Source organism: Bombyx mandarina, chromosome 18, assembly GCF_030267445.1.
Source record: "Bombyx mandarina strain Sakado chromosome 18, ASM3026744v2".
In the NCBI taxonomy this organism is placed as follows: domain Eukaryota; kingdom Metazoa; phylum Arthropoda; class Insecta; order Lepidoptera; family Bombycidae; genus Bombyx; species Bombyx mandarina.
In genome coordinates, this window is record NC_143224.1 from 6484777 (window position 1) to 6511429 (window position 26653).

The 26653-nt window shown below is 36.3% G+C and overlaps 1 protein-coding gene across 1 annotated transcript in view; it reads left to right on the forward strand.

The window, feature by feature from the left end:
• Window positions 1-26653, forward strand: part of LOC149500979 (apoptosis-stimulating of p53 protein 1-like) — a 156253-nt gene that overhangs the window by 83149 nt on the left and 46451 nt on the right. The window contains exon 5 of the mRNA XM_089734641.1: window positions 25863-25921. Within this exon, the coding sequence (XP_089590767.1) occupies window positions 25863-25921 (59 nt within the window). The remainder of the gene's footprint in view (window positions 1-25862; window positions 25922-26653) is intronic.

The following is a 26653-nucleotide window of genomic DNA, read 5'->3' on the forward strand; positions in this document are numbered from 1 at the left end:
CCACTTAACAATACATTTACCTAAGTGCTCGTCAAAACTCTCCGGTTTGAGCCCCGTGAGCTCACCTACAAACGTTAGGGCGAAGCTGAAATAGCCTCTCAAGGCTATCAGCATAAGTAGGAAAAAGGAAAACATCGCCTAAGTTAACATAAGTTTATGAAAATATATAATACTTTCAAAGTAAATCAGATTAAACTATACTGTTGTATTTATTATCTTGTTGAAGTGACATCTGTATTGCGAACAATGCAACGATACGATCAATGTAGATTATCTTACGACCTCTACTCTAATCAACGTTTGTTTAGTCAAATGCGGGCTGCAGTATTACATCCTTAACAATCTGTTTATCTTTCTCTTTTTAAAAGAGAATCTCAGGTCTTGGATAAGTAGAGGTAAAAATAAAAAACAAGAGATTTAACCATAAAAGTAATTTCAATTAAGTAAATCTAGGACTCGAAAAAACAAAAAAAAAACAATTACGTATTTTATGTTTTTCTCAGGATCTCAATATCTCTATAACGAGATTTTACATTAAAAATGGCCTGTCTATATGTATAAAAAACATGTGAACAGTAAAATTTAAAGACTTGTAATATCTGTGAGTAAGAGATGTGATGTGTGTGACAGCACATAAAATTAACAAACAAACGTACCGAATACAATTAGCATGCTCAACATTTCCTAGTTAATACATTCTCGACGTGCGATGACGGCGCACTCAGTCCATAATTCCCCAGACACTAGACAGTAGTGTCGTGACACAGGGCTTTAGGTGTCACGGCGAGCGACAAGCTAGTCTGCTCACAGCCTTCTACATAACTATTGTAATTAGAAAATAGGTTGTTCCCGAATAATATCAGACGTGTAGTTTCTAGAATAATTCAGGTCTCCGGCGGAGAACAATGTGTTTTATGATTGATTCAGTCCCACTTTCAACCGCCCACGGTGATGTCGTAATCTCACAGAGGCGACTGTTTTGAAGATGTCTTTCATTTATTTCCTTTATGATTCAACTTTGATATCTTTTATAATATAATATGTATTCGATGGAAAAAAAATTTGTTTACGTTTTTAGAAAACAGCGATTGTCGCATTGGCATAGTTGCTTTAATCACAATATTTAATCTTTTTTTTTGAAGGAGAAATATTATTGTGAAAAAAGTTCTTTCAGGTTTACTTTTTATTACGAAAACTGGTACTAGTTTCGTTTATTGTTAATTGTATAGTTTAGAAAATCATTTTTCGGAGTAATATCATGTAACTGAATACATAAATTATTATTTAAATCGTATTGTCGTAACCTTTAAACATACTAGCTTTATCTCTATATATAAAAATGAATTGCTGTTCGTTAGTCTCGCTAAAACTCGAGAACGGCTGGACCGATTTGACTAATTTTGGTTTTAAATTATTTGTGGAAGTCCAGAGAAGGTTTAAAAGGTACATAAATATGAAAATTCTCGGAATTAAATAAAAATAACAATTTTGTTTTTCCTTTGATGTGTCCTCGAAAAGTTTAGGTCTTTTATTTATCGGCACTACGAAGTCTGCCGGGTCACCTAGTTAATTATAAATATAAGTCCAAGCTTTTTGGTGTTGCGTATATGTAAATTTGGTTACAAATTCTACAATGTTGTCTGTTTGTCAAGAAAACTAAATAAACGTTAACAGTTTACTATATTTCCATAAGAAACGTAATATCACTTTTCCATTACATTCATTTCAATTGGCATCAAGCGGTTCATACACCATTGCTTGGATAGTGTACGTCTGCATTAAACGCAACGCATAGAATGGTAATTGCATATCATCGGATGGTAATACTGGTCTTTGTCTGGTCTTTCTTGTGTGCATGCATTTATGTAAGTCAGTGATTTTGGAGTCGGTGATCGTTTAGCACTGAAACGCATCAAAACATTACCAAATCTTGAGGCAAACTCTGAGAGCGAGATCGCGCGGATATTACACGCTACTCTTCCTATGAACTACTTTTGCAACGTTCAGTGTTGTCTTTAAATATATTCTAACTAATAATGTTAAAATATTTCGTATATTAGTTGAATTGTTAACGCGGTTCGCTTATGTTGAACTAAAACAAGAGCTCGTTCCGCCTATTAATCAATGTTTACTTAGGATCACCGGTGTTAAAGCGATGGAGGGTCAAACGTGCTTTGAAACAATGTGTTTGTTTCCGATCTGTATCACGTTGGTATTAACAGTCATTAAAGCAATAAAGTCTTAATTTTTTATTATTAGCATTCCACAAAAGACGTGACGTTCCTACTAATATATTAAGAAATGATAAAAACCGGCACGTAGTTTTAACGGTAAAACAATGTTTTAATTATGTATTTATACGAGTTTTAATATCTTTTATTTTTATTTTTATTGCTTAGATGTGTGGACGAGCTCACAGCCCACCTGGTGTTAAGTGGTTACTGGAGCATAGACATCTACAACGTAAATGCGCCACACACATTGAGATATAGTTCTAAGGTCTCAGTATAGTCACAACGGCTGCCCCACCCTTCAAACCGAAACGCATTACTGCTTCACGGCAGAAATCTAAATCATTTTGTCGATTATGAACTTACAAGTAGAAGTTTAAAGAAGAGTAATGTAGTAAAAGTATTGTTTTGTACATTGTATTTATAATTATTGTAACACAATTATGTAAAATCGAATAATTGACTAAAGTAGAGAATTTGCGAAGTAGGGTCATGCTCACTTTGAGGATACTCAGTCGAGAATTGATACTTGTCAGGTAAATTTTTTTAACCTTATAGTTCAAATGTAACTTAAATTCAAGAAAACTAGAATGAGTCTTCGTTTTATGTCGCATGTTATAATTGAGCACAATGCCTCTACACATGGAGCTCTTGAAAATTAGAGAGGTCGCGACACGGCTCGTGCTAGCCTTAAGAACTCTTCACTGAATCTTGAAACCACTACCTTGTTACCTCAATTTACGAATATATCATATTAACAAATAGTAAGTAAGTAAGATGTGTTGCTAGTTCGTAAGGTCATCGTCTATCGTCAGTTAGATTAGAGGGATGCAATAGAAAATAAAATGCATCAGAAATGCCGACTTCTTGATTCAAACTGGGCAGCGGCTTTTATAATTTACTAGGTGATTCCCGCGATGTTACCTGCGATTATTGTCGTACCGCAGGTGACGCCGCGGGGCGAAACTAATCTGAAAAAAGTAGCCTAAGTTACTTCTTATATCATCAGCTACCTATTGGTGAAAGTCCCGTCAAAGTCGGTCGAGCCGTTCCAGAGATTAGCCGGAACAAACAGACAGACATACAGATAAAAATTGTAAAAAATGTTATTTTGGTGTATGTACCGTATATATATTCATATGCATGTAGTAAAAAGCGGTTATTTCAATATTACAAACAGACCCTCCAATTTTATTTATATGTATAGTTTATAGCTTTGTCATTTTTATTGGCTCTTTGAACTTCTTTAGGACAATTGTACGTAAGTCAGTATATACATTTACATTTCATAGATATTTGTCAGACTGTTGACAATAAATAAATCGTATTAGAAAATTTAAATAATAATAAAGCTTAAAAAAGAAACTATTCTCAATTGCTTGAATAACCTCAACTTTAATACGTAAATCGACACAATTGACGAGTTGTTCTCGACAACCATTGACAATAACCCTGCGTCTAGCGATAATCTAACAGCTAACCTAGATGACTCAGTCTAGAGTTTAATGCACCCTGATTCATGACTTAACATACACATTCATAGTACTACAGCAACAGCGGCTGTTGTGCAAGCACCCACGTATTCAAATAAATGTGCCGGTAATAACTTTCCTATTGAAACCAAATCGTCTAGTCACGATCGAACAGTGCCATGAAAGCTGTCATTAAACTATATGTAGCATTGTTGATGAAGTAAGTGGAATTTGGACATACTTGGCCATTGTTGTCGGAACGTACAATGTAATCTATATTACTTTTTGGTGTCGTATGAAATTGCATGCTTCTAATTTTAAATATTGACTAGCACGGTAACCCTCTTATCGTGGCCGCCGCTAGTTACATATCCGACCCAGGAAACATGTGTTGGCGGTCCCCCCGGATCCACTATCGGTGTTATTAGGCTTCTCAAGCACAGTTCACCGTCGTCATCGCACTTGTCGATTACGACGAAGATTTGAGCGAACTAACACAGCTCACCAACTGTTGCCCACTGCCCGCCCACAGTTGCGATTCCGATCTGCTGGTAGATTGTGCGAAGCACTAGAGCTGGTGTTAGCCAATTATCTCAGGTTGATCCCGTGAGCTCATCTACTCGTCCGCGGGAGGCTGAAATAGCCCCTTAGGCTACCATCGAATAATTAGGGAATATAATTGCCTAGAAAATGTACAATGCGCTCACTGCTCAGCGGAATCAGGAGATCAAGAATACAATTCACTTCTACGTTTTCAACTTCTTTATAAATAAGTCAAGTGAAAACATTATAAATCTAACGACATCGAGAAAGTTTTCACGTGTTATGGATGGAATACATACAAGTCAACAACAATTTATTTTAGTCCGAACCCGCTACAATAGTATATTGCTGATTTTTTTTTTTTTTTTTCGAATGTAAGACATGCTTCACTTATATTGTTAAAATCATAGACGTTCTTTTGTTATTATAAACCTGTTATATACTCCCACTATTTGACTCTGATTGTGTATATTAAGAGGAACGAAAAGTTCTAATGCATAATAAATTGTATTACATACGAGTGTACTGAATGTGCAAGGTCGTCAAACGAATAGTGTTCTGTGGCGAGTCAAGGGCATTGGATCTGTTGATATTATATTATGTTGATTTACATCACATTGGTTTTACTGAATAAAACTTTGAATAAAAGATTTTAATTTATACGTTGCTAATATTACTGAAAAGTTACACGTTTCTTCCGAAAGACCCTCAAAGAACGAGGTGGCAGGCTAAAATCTAGCTAACTTTGTAAGTAGGGTGATAACACGAAATATCTGAAGATCTATCTACAACAATTTATGCAAACCTCAAACGTTGATGCTACTGTGCTAGAATACATCCCTGCAATGCCAAGAATCTGCTGCATAGTTTCTACTTAATCGGATACATGCAAAGACACGGACAGGAATAGATAAATGAAACCACAAACGGTAGGTAATAGGTTAGATACAAGATTAGATAGTTATTACGTAAGCGAACAGAAAGCCGTATAGAAGTTACAGCTAAATTTTAAATTTGGTTACAGGAATTCCTTAAAGTTTTGAGAGGAAACGCTAGAATGTTCAATGTGAACCAACAGTATGCGACGCAAGACTATTAACCGATTACAATTACACAACAATAATTCACTAGCAAATGGTTACCGAAAGCATTTCGTTGTGCTGTATTTAAAATTTACTCAAATTTGTGTTTAAACAATCAATTACGAAAATACCAATGTAACGCTTGTGTACTTTTTGCTGAGTACTTTATCTGTTCGATCGATTACGATCTCCTTACTAATTCGTGAAAGCAAATGTTAGCTCTTTTTATTTGTTCAGAAGTTTCTGTGAAATCGTCTTGAATTAACGGAATTTTCGTAACGTAATAAGAGAGCTCAATTTGTTCGTTGTCTAACATCGTTACAACGAAATAAACAGCTGATTTATATTTTATGTCTTTTGCTTGTTTATACTTAGAAATGAGCTAGAGCAAAAACGATGGAAACCTTGGTCAAGCTATCAAGAATACCGCGACATTGCTAACATATTGAACATTGTATTAGTGCTGAAACCACAATTGCTGTCTCAGCTAGTGATTGTTGTGATAACAGATTTACAGATGTGATAAAGTTTATTCGTAAAAGAATGCAAAAATACTATGTAATTACGTTTTCTAATGCTGAACAATATAATAGTGACAGTAAATTTAGAGCAGCACTGATGTACAAATACTTTTAAGATTATAAAGAGAACTTCAGACAGAAAATGTGTCACTTAAGACTTAAACTTTATTTGAAAAGCTCTGAAAAATACCGTGTACCCATTTACAACGAGAACCTAAGAACTATTATATAGTTTTGAACAGAAACTATGTTAAGCGTGCAATTTACATGGATGGCAATATATTTTGCATTCGAGAATATAAGAATAGATAAAATTTGCAAGTAACATTTCCGTTGCATAGATGCAAACAAAGTTAACTAACTACATGTCTTTTGTTGTCTTTCAACAAGCTCAAGTACTCCTAAAGTCCGGAGGAAAATGTCAAGACAGTTGACTGAGATTGTGATCAAAATTACATTCGAGTTCAGATCGAAAACATACCGTAATCTTGTATGTCATTCGTGGGTTGGCGGTGTCATGCTGGTTTCTCACGCTAGTTTATTTTTATTGCTCTATATAATATAGATGTGCTTCAAGCCCTCCCGGTGTTAAGTGGGTATTGAAGCACATGGAGATTGTAACGCGAATTGGGCGGGTGTAGGGATTGGTGTGACTGACACCCGTCTTAGGATCTGAGGTTGAGTTGTCAATTGTATTGCATAATAGCTGTTCCGTATTTCAAAACGGGGTACACGACCGTTTTGTTACAGACATTGGCTGGATGATGTTTCAGAACCGAAGGAGAAGAAGAAGTTTTAGAAGTCGTCGTGGCCTAAAAGATAAGACGTTCGGTGCATTCGTATCTAGCGATGCACCGGTGTTCGAATCCCGCCGGCGGGTACCAATTTTTCTCATGAAATACGTACTTGACAAATGTTCACGATTGACTTCCACGGTGACGGAATAACATCGTGTAATAAAAACCAAACCCGCAAAATTTATTTTGTGTAATTACTGGTAGTAGGGCCTCTTGTGACTCCGCACGGGTAGGTACCACCACACTGCCTATTTCTGTCGTGAAGCAGTAATGCGTTTCGGTTTGAAGGCTGGGGCAGCCGTTGTAACTAAACTGAGACTTTAGAACTCTTATCTCAAGGTGGGTGACGCATTTACGTTGTAGATGTCTATGGGCTCCGGTAACCACTTAACACCAGGTGGGCCGTGAGCTCGTCCACGCATCTAAACAATAAATAAAAAATAAAAATAGAACTATTATTATTATTTAATTTCTAAATTTTAGAAATTACATTTTGATTATCTTATGTGTTCCAGTACCACAAAGTTTTGTTAATGTATTACAAACAAAATCGTAAAATATATTGAGACAAAAGAAAAAATCTTATGCGGGCTTCCTTTAATCGAACTTTGCTAATCAGGAATGTCACAAGAAAACGAAATCGGTTCGGATAGGTTTGTTTACTTCGTAGTAATAGTCTCTGTAATCAGGTTCTTAAGTACATCAGATATATTTTCTATCGTTTAATAAGTTTTCTTCAAATATGAGAGTTGAAATTCCCTTACTTAGTTCAAAAGAAATCGTACTCTAATTTAGTATTTAATAATTATGAAATTACATTTGGAAGTAAACACTTCAACTAGGAATTCGATGCAAATCTGAATTAGGACGAGATCCGATCTAAATAATAATAAATAACATAGGTATTACATATATACATATACATATATATGTATATAGACATAAATATGTATATATTATAATTTCACTGTCAAATATTAGTGTTACATAAACGGGCACACAAAAAGTTATCCCTCGGGTGTCATTCAAAAACTATTACGTGCCCCGTAAAGCAAACAGTTTGAGTAAATTTATCAGCACTTTGTTGTGCAAATAAATTTATTCAAATCCATATGATTTTGAAATTATTGATTTAGGCTATGTATGTACAAAGTTTTTGTAGCTGGGCGTTGTTTAACCCTCGATCCTTATAACCACGTATAACCCTCTACTGACTATTGTCTATTTAATAATATGAATGGAAAAATCACTTGGGTTGTCCAAATTCGATATTAGATTGTCCTATTATTTTTTTTCTATCATACGGTTTATCAAATTGTTTCTATATACGAGTAGCATAAACGAGCCTCTAGATTCCAGGTTTCGCGATATATTGCTTTCCGCCTTGGGGCGTTGTACGGTTCCAACCTTTACTATGCGCCTCGAGGGATTGCCGTGATGAGATGGAACCGAATTCCCTTTTGATTCTTCGACAAATACTCTGATGAGTTGACGATTCGGCCTACTGATGTAATCCGAAAATACTTTATTCATGTTCTTTTGTTTGCAATTCGTGTTACATTCAAATTTATTCGACGCGATGAGAAACTTATGCGGAACTTTTTTTTGTCTTATTTAAATTCGGGCTGTATTTTTCAGCTAACAGCAGACAAGGAATAATGGTTATATCACTCTTTAAATCGGAACACATGATCATTTCGGGGTTGTTATGGACTGGACAATTGGCTCAATTGATTTCTAGTAGGAACTTCTCCCTATCAATGGTGAGCTCACCATGAGTTGTTGTTGTAGTGCATTGTAAGCCCTCACAGGTCCATATCATCATCCTGTATGTTACTGCCGCGAAGCTGTTTGAAACAGGACAATAATTACACAATACAATCAAGACTTCATCCTTGGATCTCAAGGGGCATTTATATTGCGATGTAGTAATTATTAGGTAAAGAAATTAACTTCAACTGTAAACATAGTTTGTACAGTAGCATCTAATTAAAACATCATGTGTCTGAAACATTCCTATAGTCCCAATTTATAGTAGGTGAACCCGCGTGGCGTCAACTTAATAAAACTAGCATAGTTATACTTGATACTAGTACAAACGTAAGTAAAAGTAGCTTACACTTAGCCTGTAATCTAGTATTTAACATCGTAATTTATCTACGCTTCGGTTTTATTATCGACGATTAAACTCACCACTGATATTATGCTATATGGAGTGTAATCTAGTGACTGTATTGCAAAACGTGTTTTGGTCTTTGTTGGATATTTGCCGCACGCTTAGTGCTCGATCTGTATCAAGAGAGGATATAGGATCTCAAAGTAAAAAAAGTTTAATTTATGTATCTCTGACTCCCGCTAGCTCCACGGATATTTGATAACATCCTAGCTATTACTGCTACGAACCAAACGTGTTCTTCGCATTGAACGGTATGAGAATCGTAGAAATCCAATCAAGACTTCGATTTTGGTTCGACAGTAGGGCATTCATGTTGTAGGTCACTTCAGATATAAGTTCTAGTATGGATGAATACAAAACAGGACGTGAGCTTCGTCTAACTAGTTCAATAAAAACATAATAATTATAAACCTCAAAGATATATCTTTGATAGGTTTCTTACATATTTTTTTGTAATTGTAACGTTGTACAAAAATTGTAAACGTTCATTTAAAAATAACCATTAACACACAATGGTAAATTAAAGTATGGTATTGAGCCTATAATTTTGAACGAAACGTTCAAAGAGGATCGCCTTGATACTCAAGAGGGTGCGGTACAAAAACTCTGTAAGTACCGACGTGTAATCACTAGCTCCATATTTATGAAGCCGCCGAGCCCGACCGGCGACATTCTTCCACAGATCGCGTCTATCCACAGCTTGCATTACGTCGAGGAAAAATATCATCAATTTCTATTTGCTTTTAAGTTTATGGTCAGCAAATAAGAGGATAGCTCAGTGTTTATATAATTTACTGGAAGTTGCTAGTATTCATTAGTATTATGTACGAATTTATACACGTATTTCAAAATATATAATTACTAAATATTATTTAATGGGTAGCTACTACAATTTTATTTTCGTTTGACAATGTATCGTATATCAGTTTCATTAATTGTCAATCATGTTCTTTTTTTTTGTCCCTGTAATAGTCATATCTACTATTTTTTTCTAGTTCACGAATTTGGTGAAATAGATCGAAATGTGAGATTAAAGTCTCAGTTGTATAATAGCTCCCAGTAGCCTAAAATCGGAATACTCTTTCTCAGAATAAATGGGTAGAGAATCGCGTTACCTTCTATATAAAAGTGCGGGATCAACCCAAACACCAGTAAGTGCCTAAAAATGAGAGGAATTGAGAATAGTGACTGAAATTGCGGTGTACGAACTCAAGGGCACCCGGTTTTAATACCGGAGCCTGATTTTACTATGTAACCACTCGGAAACCATCATCTCAATCGTATAACATATTGCCTGTCCCATCCTTAAAATCGAAACGCATTACTGCTTCGCTGGAAGTACATAATTAGTTACATATTGTAATTTAGGCAACTTCTATATTGCACATGCAATGATAAATTACCGTAGATGACCTTTTTTTTCCACATGAGAAAATTGCTGGATCTCCCCCTACATGGCGGGTGTGAGGGTTGAACCTCACTAAAACTCCTGCTGCTTACAACCGGCACCCTACCCCGGATCGGGCTGGAGCCCAGTTGGGGGTATAGAGACATCCATCCTGTCGTCCCTCAGATGCCGGACCGGCGGCCGCCACCGACACTACCACCGGTTCCCTCAGTCGACGAGCCGGGAATCCGCCTTGATGGCGCTGCGCTACGCTTTCTACCGGAGCGATCGGGGAAACGCGACCTACCATCGACTGGGTTCCTATTACAGGCGAGCTAGACCCCCCCCCTCCCCCTCCTCCCCGCAAAAAGAGGGTGGAGCCCGAAGCTCTTAGGGGGCTGAGTCACGGACGGGACCCCGATTCCGACCTACTATAACATGCGACCTACTTATAACACCCGAACTACTATAACACGGAATCTACTATAACACGCGCTCTACTATAACACGCGGCCTACTACAACACGGGACCTACTATAAAAGTCATCAAAAAGTATAGAACTAATTTATTACATGACTATATCGATTGAATACACCCTTTTTGAAACTTAAAAAATATCTTTCATAATCGCATTTAACCGGTCTGACGAAAGAGAGTGCATTAGAAATTAATTAAAAGCGACGCTTAGGATGAATGTTTCCCTATTCAAAACTTGTTTTTAATAACCAACCTGATAAGGCAATATACCGATTCATTATACTAATAAAATGCTCGTTTAACACATAAAAATTCTTCAAATAATATTTGTTTCTGTATAATACACGTGATGGGCATTCGAAAAATTTTGTTGGCCCGATAGGCATTTAAGTAGACACGAACAACTCGATAAATAACTAGAACCTGTTGCCGTAATTGTAAAAAAAAAACCCGGTTGGACGAGTTAAATGACAGGCGAAAAAACCAGGTACCGATGATGTATCTTGTGATGTGAACTCGTTAGTAAAACAGCAATCGTTGTTGGTTAATTAGTCGCCGTGATTACTACATGGGAAGGTTTTTACTAAACCATCAAAACTTGATTAAAAGGTTGCCTTTCGACAACATGAACCGATCACTGGTGTCATGTAAACATTTGTGTCATTAAGGGATTGATATATTAATATCTTTTTCGCATTCAAAGTGTACAATTTCTAAAAATATTCGAAACTGAGTTAATATGCGTAAACATTTGGTATCACCTAGTATTTTTCTCATAAATACCGTCAAAAGAGCGTAGTTTAGCTTTAGGTTTTTTTGTTAGTTTACCTATGTTATCACTATTATCAACAAAATTAATACATAATTTTATCTTACTTTAAAATACAGATAATGTAAATAATAAAAAATAAAAGTTTGCAAATATGATTAATATTAAAAATATTACATGTTAAACCTTTAAAGCACTCTCCTGTAAAATTAGTAAGTTTTGAGATTATACAGTTTTAATGCGAGAAGACGATATATGAAATAATTATATTATATATGAAACAATTATATATGAAATTACTTATGTCTCATCTATTATGATGATTGATTCTAAATGCCAAGTCCGATATCAATAAAATTTCAAATACTTAAATCGTTTATTTTTAATTTTGTAATTATTTTTACGTTGAATGCAGATCTCAACGGACCGACCGCACTGGAGTGACATATTTAGCATTGAACAGTGGGCAGGTTGAGATGATGATATCCATTCCAATTTTACTAAGGAAATACTCGTAAATATCTGATATACGAGTAAGCTCACTAACGAATTTAACGATGAAGCAACAGTATCGTGTAATAAAACTCAAACTCGTACATAAGCATAGTTATTATATACTCGTTTATATTATACACATAATATGTATACAATACATCTATCCATGTACAATCTAATTAAGATTAAGACCTCATGGCTCAAGGTGGGAGATGGCACACTCGTTGTGTTGTCAGATGGTTGGTGACTTGATTTATATGTACATCTAGTATAATATGATACATCTGGTTTAGTATAAAAAACGTCAATTTCATAATTTGCAATTTTACATCTTACAAGTTAAATAGTTTATGGTAAAAATTATCAACTTATTTGGAATTTTATTGGTATCAGAATTGGCATTTGGAATGAAACATCACACTAATTTAAGACATAAGTAATGTGTTGTAAGAAATTAATTTCAGTATTAGGAGAATTGGTTTTGCAAAAACTTTCAAAGTTTGTTTGATAAGAAGACAGGGTGAACTTGGAGTAATGTAAGAATAATCCATTACAATAAGCAAATACGTATTATATCTAACACGTATTCACAAATATATTCCTTATGTGATTTTTTAATACAACCAAGGGTATAAGTAATTCTATAGTAATATAGGGAATTGAATTTTACGGTCGTCCGTCGACTAAATCTTAACCCTTTGAGGTCCAGTGTCCACACGTATTGGACGTAGGACCTCTTGTGAGTCCGCGCGGGTAGGTACCACCAACCTGCCTATTTCTGCCGTGAAGCAGTAATGCGCTTCCGTTTGAAGGGTGGGGTAGCCGTTGTAACTATACTGAGAACTTAGAACTTATATCTCAAGGTGGGTGGCGCATTTACGTTGTAGATGTCTATGGGCTCCAGTAACCACTTAACGCCAAGTGGGCTGTGAGATCGTCCACCCATTTATGCAATAAAAAAAACATATGCTATTAGTATTTTAATTAAATCTCTCGGGAAAGTGTTTCCTTAAAATATAAATACAATTGCTATTTACAAATGTTTATATTTATGTATCCTTCCCTGGCTTCTTCAGACATAATGTATGCGTTGTGGATTTGTAATCTCAGCATGTTTTATAGCGTTGTCTTTATGATTGAAGTCACGCACAAATACAAAATTCACAAGAGGTTCGCTTAGTTAGGCCGCTATGAATCTCGGGGGCGCTCAGGTAAAGTTAAATTGTCTTGGAGCTGCGCAACGGATACATTCAAAAGGCAAAAATGAGATCATAGATAACGCGGCTTACAACTTCCGTACGGATAAAACTTGATGATGTTATCTCAAATTGATTACAAAATTTTATTCTGTTAAAATTTTTACTACATTACATTACAGCCGTTCATTGGTTCTTTATGAAAAATAATTTGATTACCGTTTCTTACTATTTATACGGTACATAATAGGGTAATTGTAGTACATGGGGAATATAACGTAATACAATCAGTTTCATATTTAAAAAAAAATTGCCTTTGTAGGCAGACGAGCATACGGCCCACGTGATGATGACTTCAGCAAGGCCAGGGGGGGCAGAGCCAAGCCGCTGCCTACTAATATCGGGGGACGCAATTAAAATCACACTATGCCATAAACCTGAGTTTTTGTTCACTCATAACTAACACAGGTCACAATTTAATAAACTTCGTAATGCGAACGAACTATGTCGCCTATTTTAATTAAAACTTAAGCCACTTGTTACAAAATTAGTACGAAAAGCTCCATGTACCTGCTATAAAGTGGTGCAAGAAAGTTGAGAACTTAATTAAAACACCCTTTAGAGGATCCTGTCTGTCAGTCTCGGTCCGAACTAATACTGTTGAACTAAGGTAACATTAGAAAAAAAAAAGGGTTAAAATGTTCAACAAACATTACTTTTAGTGCGCCCGCAGGAGTGCAGTATACACAGTCAAATATTTTCAGAGGTTATGTTGTTTAATTTAAAATTTCTAGAACTTTCTCATTGGTAGGTGAATTTTTAACGATATATCGCGTGACTTCGTAACAATCGGTTCGAGACCAAACAGGTATCGATTATTTCCGATTAAAAGTAAGTAAAGATTAAAAGTACTAAATCCTTTTAAAATATAATAAGGTTTTTCATTTTTAGAAGTCATTTCAAGAAGTATAAACTAGTAAGAAAGAATATAAATAATTCATACTGATAAGTTACGTATGAAATGTTATATCACAAAATATACCGTAATTTATTACGAAGAAAGACAGTGAAATAGTGTCGCTCGAGAAATAAAAAATACGTGTTCAAAATTTTAATTAAAATTGAGTAACCATAATTCCAAACTATAACTAGAAACCTCATAAACCTCTTAAATGGATATAAAAACTTTCACTGTAATATTCTTTTAATTTTACGTTCAAGAATTTTAAGAAAATTGCGTGACGGCGAACGGTCTTCACGAAAAGTGGAGACGCTAGTCTGACCTATTTCGCTTTGCCAGTCACGGAAAGGAGTCGGTAAGGTAGTTTTAATATGGAAATGTACAGCATTTCCTCATATAAATATGTAAAGTGACTCTTATATTTTTATGAGTGCTGTATGAATACGTTTGATTTTGTTAGCGTCAGTAAGTATATTTAGTGTTCACTTTTATGGAGCGTTCAACGCAGAACTTGTTTTTCAAAGCGACATAAAATATGCTGTAGTTGTAGAAGCCATAAAAATGCTGTCAATCGTTAGCTTATTTATCCGTTTTTCTTGTTAACATTGTCGAAACGGACAAGAAAGAGAAAGAGTCGTTGACTACACTTATTAAATTAATGGTTACCTAGTCAAGGAACCACTCATAGAGTATTCATTATGATAATATGTGGTACATCAAGTGAGTTTACGTAAGTAGGTACGTAATTACGTGCCAGTAAATATCGCTTAAATAGTTTGATACTTGTGTGAAAGATTTTGAAGAATTACGTTAAACAATTTTATAAGCAACTAAGTTTATTGACCCTCAAGTTTGTGCACTTTATGTAGCGACTCAAGAAATATCAAATAGCTATATCGAATTATTAGAAAACTGACATTGTTATTCGGTTACACTAACACTAACGTCAAAAATTACTGGTGGTAGGACCTCTTGTGAGTCCGCACGGGTATGTACCACCGCCCCTCCTATTTCTGCCGTGAAGCAGTAATGCGTTTCGGTTTGAAGGGTGGGGCAGCCGTTGTGAGTATACTGAGACCTTAGAACTATATCTCAAGGTGTGTGGCGCATTTACGTTGTAGATGTCCATGGGCTCCAGTAACCACTTAACACCAGGTGGGCTGTGAGCTTGTCCACACATCTAAGCAATAAAAAAAAATTAAAATATTATTACTACTTTTGTTTCGAGAATTCTCTAATACACCACACATATCTTAATACATTAGCTTATCTAGTGTTCCACAAGTTTTACAACTTCAAAATGAAAACTCAATTAGAATTTCGTGATTTGAACAAGTCAGATGTATCCCCGTTTATTTCTCAATATCATTACCACATGGACTGTTCGATTGCCCGGCACAGAAGACAATACAATCGCATAGTCAGGCAATCCGTCAAAACCGAAACGGGAACAATAGCTGTTTTATATAACAGAAAGACATCACTTACGACCTCACAAAGCCGGCAAACGTGACCGGCGGACGGTTGCTAAAAGCCAGTAGCAAGTATTTTTAATTGACAGGGAAAGTTTTGAAAGTTTTTTAGGTGTTGCATAAACCCGTCTTTTACGGTCCGCGAGATTGACCTCGCACGATCCGAATTTAGCGATTCCACTCTGTTCTGTGAGAAATTATTTTTAATAAGAAACTTCTTACTTTTAATAAATTGAATCTTCATGTAGTTTTGGTATCCGTTAAAATTTTACATACTACTCAAGTTGGATTTCAATAATCTTAGGTTCATCTATTTTTTGGACGATAAGTTACTATTTGTTTTAAAGCGCTTGTTATCGCTCTAAACTAGTCAATGAAACATTCTCGTCATTTCCTTTTTTCAAGGTACCACAGTGTTTTCTCATCGGTCATATTTACCAAGTATCAATAGATCTGGAATCAGCTTCCGTTCAATGGGCTTTCGAGCGCTGTGGCATGCTTTTGAATGAGTTGTTTTTTCTTCGCTGCGCTAGATAAGTAGACGATGAGCTCACAGCATACCTGGTATTGAATGATTAGCTGCACCCATAGGTATCACAAGATGAATGGCACTGCATTACTTGAGATGCGAGGTTGAGGTATAAATTGTATTGTACACTAGGAAAACTAATACGTCGTACCAAGTGGTAAACGTAGGTATCGGCTTAGACTATTCCTGCCTATTTCTGCCGTGAAGCAGTAATGCGTTTCGGTTTGAAGGATGGGGCAGCCATGGTAACTATACTTGAGACCTTAGACCTTATATCTCAAGGTGGGTGGCGCATTTACGTTGTAGATGTCTATGGGCTCCAGTAACCACTTAACACCAGGTGGGATGGGAGCTAGTCCAACCATCTAAGCTTTTAAAAAAAAAAGAAAAAAAAAAAGAATCAGGCGGACTTAGGCCGTGTCTACCTTTGATTATTCCAAAACAGTACACTTCAACTTAATGTGAATGAATTGCAAATTGTTTCCGTATCGTGACAAAACTGGAGCTACAGCGTGGTAACGGATTTACTATTGCGGTTACAACCACAACATTCAGAAATCATCAATTAGACCGTATTCAAATCGAATACGGCTTGAAATTGTTTATTTGTAATAATAAAATTATTTTCGATGAGATAATTTACGTGGTCCCACGATAGTGTGGTCTTCTTAGTTTAAATTTTCTTTGGAACGATATTAACAAATTGCGTTTTTTATGCTGCATTTTTGAAAATAAGCAATTTTCCTAATAATGAACATCATCATACACGAACTAAAGAGCATGAATAAAATGTTTATTGTGCACAATCAGTGCACGGCGGTACACGTCATTTCGGATCCTCCCAATCTACTAACAGTGCTTTTAGGTATCTCAAGCACCGGTCATCGTTCTCGTCGAATCCGTCGCTTGCGACGAAGGGCTCGACAAGCAAATTAACCCTCAGACACAGCCCACTGAGTTTCTCGCCGGATCTTCTCAGTTACGGTTACGGTAGATTCTGCGAAGCGCGGCTCTTGCTAGGGTTCGTGTTAGCAACGTCATCAGGTTTGAGCCCCGTGAGCTCATCTACTAGTTAAGGTTCCGCTGATATGGCCTCTCAAGGCTATCAACTTAGGTAGGGAAAAAAAAAAAAAAAAGTGTGTGTGTCCGCTCCGACGCACGACTGGAGTTTACTGGATATAAAAAATTAAACGAAACAATACGAGAAATAGTTCTATATTACGACAACACGATACACTACAGATTATTAACAAATTAACGAGACACAAAACAAACGACTAACAAATATATGAAAATACAATAATGAGAGAAACGCGCGATCAGTACGAGGCTTTGTGGCGGACTGCCGGCGCAGCAGCCCGGCGTCACCTGCAATAACGCGGCCGCGCGTTGGCTCCTGATTGGCGCGCGCACGCATCACGCAATCAGGAGCCAATCAGGCGCATAACGCATTTCGTGTGACATGCTAGGCGCATAACGCATTTCGTGTGACATGCTAGTACGATTTTGGTCCCCATAATTTTCATACCCCGGGCCTATATATGTAAATCGATTCTAAAGGAGTAAACTCCAAAAAAAAAAAGCGCGGCGATGGCTGTTACGTGACAACAGGCGATGCCGTTGTAATTTGAAACTCGAAACGAAAAAGTGACACTAAAAAGAGATATAAACGTACATCTACTAAAGGATAAGAGAGAATGTGATGATGATAACTTCTATAGCATATCAATTGCACCCACTTTTTTTTTGCTATGTTATTAATTATAAGACACGAGTACCTTCACCTTTTAGAAAAATTTGTAGTTTCTTTAGCGATAATTTTTACTAAACTTTTCCTCTAATTCTTATTTTGTAGTAGTAAGGCTAATGTTTGAGTTAGCCCAGAATAGTCTCTAGTCATTTACTTCTACTATGATAAAATCATACATTTCGATTTGCAGGTAGACTAATCGTCATTGTAACTTCAATGATTTTTTGACGTGGCGTTCACACCGCTAGCCGCTTGGCAACAGACGGACAGTGAAGCATGCCTGGACTTGTACGCTCAATAAAAATATGCATAAAGTTCACTTCAGAACTGGTTATTCATATCACGCCTTCGAATCAATACCAATCATATTCATTGATGTTAATCTCGTCTGTTATTCGAACAATCTTAAAAACGACTCTTATTTCACTAGGGTAGGGTATATTTTTGGATATAAGTAGCTGAATAAGTACGGATCGGACTACGTTTCATACTGCGTATGGTATTATGACCGTCACGCAAATAACGAGATCTGATAAGTTTTTGCGTAGGCACTGCACGTAATGCTTCAATTATTGCCTATGTAGTCTACCTACGCAGACGCAGACTTTCTATTAAAAGTTCGTCGAATCGTAACGCTCCCAGATTCTATCCAGGCATCTTCTATACTATACTATAATATTATAAAGAGGAAAGATTTGTTTGTTTGTTTGTTTCGAATAGGCTCCGAAACTACTGGACCGATTTGAAAAATTATTTTTCCATTAGAAGCCGACATTGTCCCTGATGAACATAGGCTACTTTTTTTTTAATTTTTTTTTAATTTTTTTTTTTGGTTTCATGTGTGTTTTAATGTTTCCGAAGTGAAGCGAGGGCGGGTCGCTAGTATTAAATACTTTTCTACTATTTAAGATGTATCCAAACGAAATATTATTTTTAGTTAAAAATATATATTATTAAAGGCGACTTCCTCTTACGTCAAAGTCGATGGGCGGAGCCATTGATGATGAGCACTCACGTGGACTCGTGACGTCATCTGGAGGGGCAACCGACCGACCAGCGGGGACATCACGCCACCTCGGATCACTTTTGCTAGCAGCGTGCGCAGCGTTCACTTGTCTTAGATTTAATATTCTGTGTCCGATCGTTCCTACCCACTTTTGTATTTTTTTTTATTTTATTAAATTATTAAGCCGTTGCTAAAATCAGAAGTGGGATAGGGCTTGTGCCCTATCCGCTTTTGGGTTATCCTGGCGTACAGTTTGTTTTTAAAATTTGCATTAAATTAACAACGTAATGACCGATATACGTGTAACTGGAAGCAGGGTAGGAGGACGCTCGCATTCGCCGAATGTTCGAGACCAATTAGGAATAATATTGGCGCGTTTAATTGCTTAAAACTCAAATGTGAACGTTGCGCGTGAGGCGAGCCCGCTAGGGTCGCAGATAGAAGACGCACGTCCCTCGACCGCGGACGGTGGTGGCGCCGGACCCGTGGTGGCGTTGGGAATCACATCACCGCCGCCGTCAGTCCCGCGCGTACGACGCTACAGACAGGATCATCGGAGCATTAAGTGCACTGTCCAAAGTAAGGTCGAAACATTTTTATATTTCTAATTTTGATCCCAGCGTTAATGATATCGATTCTTGGTGCGAAGTAGATTTTTTGTCGGATACCCTCTTATCAAATGTAATAAATCACCAAGTAACTAGGTCAACGACTTTATCACAACCGACCTTACGGTCTATTTTTATTGACGCGATAGAACATGCTCGAGACTGAATGCTCAGTTTCGATGGGTGGAAATAACATTCGAAGGGTTCAAAATGTTACTAGTCGGCAACACACTCCATCAATACGTCAATTAGACAACAGTCCGACTGTCCAAGTCGGTGATCATGTAAACGGGGTGCCGTCTTGTTCCATCGCCGTGTCGATTGTACCCGCGTTTGAGAATAGATGTAAAATAGTTCCACCACGCGTTGTGACAATAAAGAGGCAACTACCACATCAGCACGGATGTTAACCGAATCCATTAGATTCGTAAATTCAGATCGAACTCATGGTTACCTTATTTCTAAGTTTTACCCTGCCGTGCAATACATAGACACATTGTGTAAGGAAGTAGAACGGGCTAGATCCTTAACTGGGAAGGCACCGAGTATTTGTCACGAGTTTTGGGCTGTCTTAAGAGTGATGAGCGTACTTGGTTACACGTGTGATTGTCTAGTGACCGGACGTGGGGTAACTTCGTAAAAGACTTTAAGCCGTTGGGTCCGCAAAAGTTAGACTATGCCAATATTCTTTATAATGCTATGCAATTAGCATCAGATTGCTTTGCATCATACGTCGAGTGGGCCAGGAGATCGTTGCTCTGTCTTAAGATGGTCAGAGGTCTGACTGACAAACTCGGAACTTTAATAATGATACGGGGCATAATGGGCAGTCTGGTTGACTCGCGAACGCTAGTCTACAGATTCACGATTTTATTTAATTTTTGGTGGAGGTCAGGTAAGGCCGAGTCCTCGTAGGGTTCAGGCACTAGTTGAGTCACCAGTGACGCGTAATGTCAAACATTCTTGGGGTTGACTGCATGCTTCCAGAGATTTACGTGGTAACATAGTTCACGCAGAGATTTACGTGGTAACATTGTTCACGTAGATGTTGTACCGTGGTAACATAGTTCACGCAGAGATTTACGTGGTAACATAGTTCACGCAGAGATTTACGTGGTAACATTGTTCACGTAGATGTTGTACCGTGGTAACATAGTTCACGCAGAGATTTACGTGGTAACATAGTTCACGTAGATGTTGTAACGTGGTAACATAGTTCACGTAGATGTTGTAACGTGGTAACATAGTTCACGTATATGTTGTGACGTGGTAACAAAGTTCACGAAAAAGTGTGACGTGGTAACGCAGTTCACGTTACGAGTGTATTGGCTTGACATGTTAACTTGGCCATGTCAACCAGACTTTACTCTCACAGTATATTATACACCCGATATGGTAACAGTGCCATGTCGTCAGTACATCTAACGTAACTCAACAAGAGCCTACTTACTATACATGAACACACTGAAATGTGATGTAAAATGCTCACAAAAACTACTAACTTTTACTAATGGTTCATGGTACAAAAATCATGATGGTAATGCAAACAATCTATTTCTATGACGATATCATAGAACACCCCGATAGAAACGCTGTGCACACAGTGAGTCCTGCATCGTCAGAGATTGAAGACGGTCATGACATCGAGGTGAACGTGGACGTCCACCAGTCAGGAGAGGCCGTATTAGAGGCGACTTCGTCTTAAGCCAAAGTCGATGGGCGGAGCCATTGATGACGAGCACTCACGTGGACTCGTGACGTCATCTGGAGGGGCAACCGACCGACCAGCGGGGACATCACGCCACCTCGGATCACTTTTGCTAGCAGCGTGCGCAGCGTTCACTTGTCTTAGATTTAATATTCTGTGTCGATCGTTCCTACCCACTTTTGTATTTTTATTTATTTTATTAAATTATTAAGCCGTTGCTAAAAATATAATATTTAATTTTGATACTTTAATCACCCATCTAGTTTGCCAATTCACATAAAAGGAATTGAATAACAGTCAATAAATTATGTTAAACTAACCTAAAATGTTATATTTGAAATGAACATACATGGCGTGTTGATTCGTTAGAGTACAAAAGGCCTGATTGAGTCTGTGTATGACACAATCATTAGAAGCTTTAGAGGCGTTGAATCGAAACAAATTAACCTTATTTGCTCACGACACCAACTTCAACATCCATCATCATCGCCCATTGCTACCAAACTAATCATAGATTGAAAGCGGCTAAGATCATAGCTTTATTTATTTATTTCTAACATGTGTGGACAGCCCGCCTGGTGTTAAGTGGTTACTGCAGCCTATAGACATCTACAACGTAAAATGCGCCACCCACCTTGAGATATAGTTCTAAGGTCTCAGTATAGTCACAACGGCTGCCCCACTCTTCAAACCGAAGCGCATTACTGCTTCACGACAGAAATAGGCAGGGTGGTGGTACCTACCCGTGCGGACTCACAAGAGGTCCTACCACCAGTAATTACGCAAATTATAATTTTGCGGGTTTGATTTTTATTGCACGATGTTATTCCTTCACCGTGGAAGTCATTAGAAATTTCATTAGAAAAATTGGTATACGCCTGCGGGATTCGAACACCGGTGCATCACTCGATACCAATGCACCGGACGTCTTATCCTTTAGGCCACGACGACTTAAAACATTTGCAAGAATCTATGGTGTTCACAACGTAAGGTAATATGTCGAGGTCAATCTTTTTTATCCGTCAGTTGGTTGAAGGGCGAAGAAAATGTCCGTGTCCATATCACTCGGCAGAGAACAAAGCATTGGCGTTCTACAACTTGACCCTACAATTAAACAGCGCTTATGCATTTCCTATTTATTCTTATGACTTATTTTTAATATTGTGGTAGTTAGAAATTACAATACGTAATATACAGCAATTGTTTTTTCAATGGCCTTTATACAAGTTGTAGCGAAAGCTTGTTTCAAATGATTTATAGTACACGGGAAACCAATTTGCGTCAGTTGAACGGTTATGACGGAAACTTAATCAAAACTGATTATAAAATAGTAGTCTAGAATAATTTAAATGGAATTTCGATTACAGTAAATCACGTCCAGTTTTCGGTAGAGTAAAATTGCAGTTAAAACTAATTATTTTCCTTAAAATCAAACAGTTCCATGTAGATAAATCTCAGCAATGCAAAAAAGGCTTTATGTTATACAGCAGAGAATTAACTTTTGCTAGGAAATATTACTTGTATTTTCGACTTAAATATCTCTGCTTTTGTTGTCTCCTGAATCGTGTCCTATTTAACGCCATGAATTTCATTAACGAATTTATTTTGTCCTTTCGCTCATTTTCGTGCTGTGCACAAATTCTTCATAAATTAATTTTATATTTGAAGCGCATATTTCTTGAATAAAACATTTATTTTCTTTCTTGGGCATATTGAGTCTGGGCTCGAACGTTTTATTATAAAAACAAGTACACATTATATCATAAATCTATAACATAAAAACAAACACGATTAGCGGTCAATAAATGTTTAACTGAACATATCTATACTTCTATAATAATATTATAAAGAGGAAAGATTTGTTTGTTTGTTTGTATTGAATAGGCTCCGAAACTATTGAACCGATTTGAAAAATCGAGTGACAGGCTACAATCTTTTTTGAAAAAATTAGGGATCCTTATGAAAAATCCAATGTCATAAAGGTGTAAAAAAATTAACTAAAATATTCTTTACATAGCGTGCCCTGCGAAAACTATTGATAATAGAATAAAATAATGTACTACGACTTTGTAGAACATATTATTATTTACAAAAAATGTCGCGACAGCATATATCTAACTATTATAGTTATGCCGCAATAAGTGTTCTTTTATAATATCGTTGAAATTTTTGTTCAAGACCCGAGCGGAGCCAGAGCGGGTCGCAAGTATATTATAAATAACTGAACTCATTTGTTGAAACAAACCGCGCCTTGTCTACTGTTTGACATAATTATGCCTTATTAGAAGTAACAAAAAGACTGTCTCAAGTTTCACGTAACAGTATAGCACACCAACATGAAGTGTATAATATTTTATTACCTTCGAAGTTAGACATTAACGGTTTCAGGGGTACTGTCTACCATTGATGACTATTTTCAAAACATTTTTAAAGACATTATGCTCGTTTCAGTTGGCAATCGTACTTTGAATTTGAAGTTTCATATCAGTATCTATATATTAATACGTGAAGCAAAAACTTTGTATTCCTTTTTACGAAAATTGCGCGGATGGAGGAGTATAAAATATTCCACACTTATAGAGAATATAGAAAAGAAGTGCACAATGCTAATATTTTTTTTAAATAATGCAGAAAAGATACTTTAAATCAATACAGAAAACATTACACATACTACATACCATTTATTTGACACACACGCATGCATACTATTTATTGTCAAACTTTTGTTCTTGACGTCTGTGGTCAAATTGAGAATATATTATTATTAAATATTGTTTGTCTTTGTTAATAAATTTTATAATATAGTCTTGGCGAAATTTGTGATTATAGAAGTATCAAATACAATCATAATAGTGTACAAACTTACAATTCCAATTAATTATAGTCGAATTTCGACTACTGCGGGATGGCTAGTTTAAAATAAGTACACAAAGCTTAGTTACCATGAAGTAGACATAAAATCATCATTATATCACATTTGGAATTAAGAATTGAAAAGAATTGTTTTAATAGGTTTTCGTTAATTTTAGATGTAATTAAAACTAGTTTTACGGCCTAATGTAACATTAATTGTCATAGATATTAATATGTTACTAGTGATCCCGCAGTAGTCCAAATTCGACTATCAGTGTTTGAAATTATAAGTTTGAACATTATTATGGGTATATTGTCAAAGACTAATAATACTCTATAGACAAATAATATTAAAGATAAACAATATTAACCTATTCTGAATTTGACCACAGACTTTAAGCAATAACAAAGTTTGACAATTAACAAATAGTATGCATGCGTGTGTGTGTCAAATACATGGTAGTGTGTGTAATGTTTTCTTTATTGATTTAATGTATTTTTTTTGCATTATTATAAAAAAAAATATTAGCATTGTGCACTGCTTCTTTATATTCTCTATAAGTATGGGAAATTTCATACTCCTTCGTCCGCGCACTTTTCGTAAAAAAAGGTACAAAGTTTTTGTTTCACGTATTAATATGTGGCGTTTAAGAACGCACCTTTTTATGATGCGTAAGCCGGAACGCACGAGAGGTGAAAAAAAGAATATAGTCTGTGACACGGGACCTTTTTACCGCCGAAAATTTAAAACGTAAAAAATAATTTATAATGTGTTTAATAATTAATATAATAACCTAGAATTGTTTATGTCGCTACATCAATAAAATTTATATTGTTTCAACTGTGGTGTTAATTACATAAAACACGACTTTACGTCGAAATAAATATGGGACTCTATATTAACTCCCTCAAATATATAGATTTTGAAATGAAACCTAAAAATTACTCGAAATAAATTCAAACAGGGAATTTTGTTGTATAAACGCTCTTTACATTCACTTAGCATTCGTTGCTTCCAATTGCTGCGGTAACGTTGCAGGGGATTAGTTTACGGTCACTGATGAGCGGATTCCCGGATTTGAGAGCCCATGGTTGGTCAGACCGGATTTAGAATTTCAATATTATATATACATGGTAAATGGTGTTCTTCGTTATTTTGCTTGCTCTTATTGATTGAAATAAATTGTAGGAGTAAATTTAGGGAACCTTAAAGAGGACATTTTGATTCTTCGTCGAAGCATCGTTGCCCGGTAAATCGACGGTCCAGATGTAGTTGTTCGGACCTTGTATATGTATATGCAAATTTATCTTGAAAAACTCGTTAGCAGATCTCACATTTTTGTCGTATTTCAACCATTATATAATAGCTACTGCTAGAGTTACTGCTAATAATGTATTTATTATGTTACTGCTAGTAATAATATGTAAAAACGGAAAAGACTAGCAAAATTACTAAATTAAAACTTGCGGTACAAATTGGTATTCCTATTTAACATATAAATTTTCAAAGGAACAAAATTATACGTAAATGGTACTGCCCACCGTGAGAGATTCTCAATTGCATTTGGGGGAACCAGTTTAGTAGTACGCGCTCACAATATAACCTAAATTAAAAAGTGAAAATGAAAAAGAAATACTGTAGTAAAATCAGGGATTGCCCTTTAATGTAATTGTGGAGCATTTAATGGTCTGGTATATGTTATGATATCTGTTGTAATATGTAACCAATAACCATTGAACACAAAGTGAGATCGTTCAATCCCCTAAAGAAATGAAAAGTAAGCTAAGACGATTTTGTGTATATAATGGAATTATTGATTTGTTACAGAGACAGGAAGCACGGATAAGAGCAATGGTATGAAGGAACCGGGATCACCTGAGGAATTGGTAAGCATTTATTTATTAAACAAACATGTCGGAGAAGCCACAATATTAACACCATCATCAGAAATCGTAGGGGCGAATAGGGTGATCGAGCTAAGAGAAATATTAAGTACACCAATCACGTTTCTTGTCTTAGAACGACGTTAGCAAACGAAAACGAGGCACCGCTCCTCAAGAAGGCTGGTTGGTAAGTGTGATGGCATCTACGCGCCTCCATCGGCTAGGCTTCGCCGTAGCACGAAGTTAGCCGAGTTTCAACGATACCGCAATCGTGCTGCCATCTCTCAGGAATCGTGCTGCGTTTCGTTCAACTACTAAACTAATGACCGTCTCCGACAAATATAACTAAATAATAAAACGTATCATGTTTTATGTAACAGGGACTTATGAAATAAATACAGTCAATACAAATGTAAAACCCTTATATAAGTAATATTGCAAATAATTTACATTTCTTTTATTGAAGTAAAGGAATCTCTTTTTTCAGTAGCATTTCGTGAAATTTCCCTGGATTCCGATCGAGTTGATCCCTCATACGATGATTTGGAAAAGCTACTAAAATCAAATCCGAACCGATAAGGGCAATACACTTATAGTTCTTTGTGGATTGTACATTCTCTTTGTTAGATCAGTTTGGTATGACGTCATCGATCCTTTTGTTAAGGATATTATTAATAAAATAAAAATAGAGGATGGAACATGTTTTCGTATAAAAGAAATTTTCAATTTTCTTGA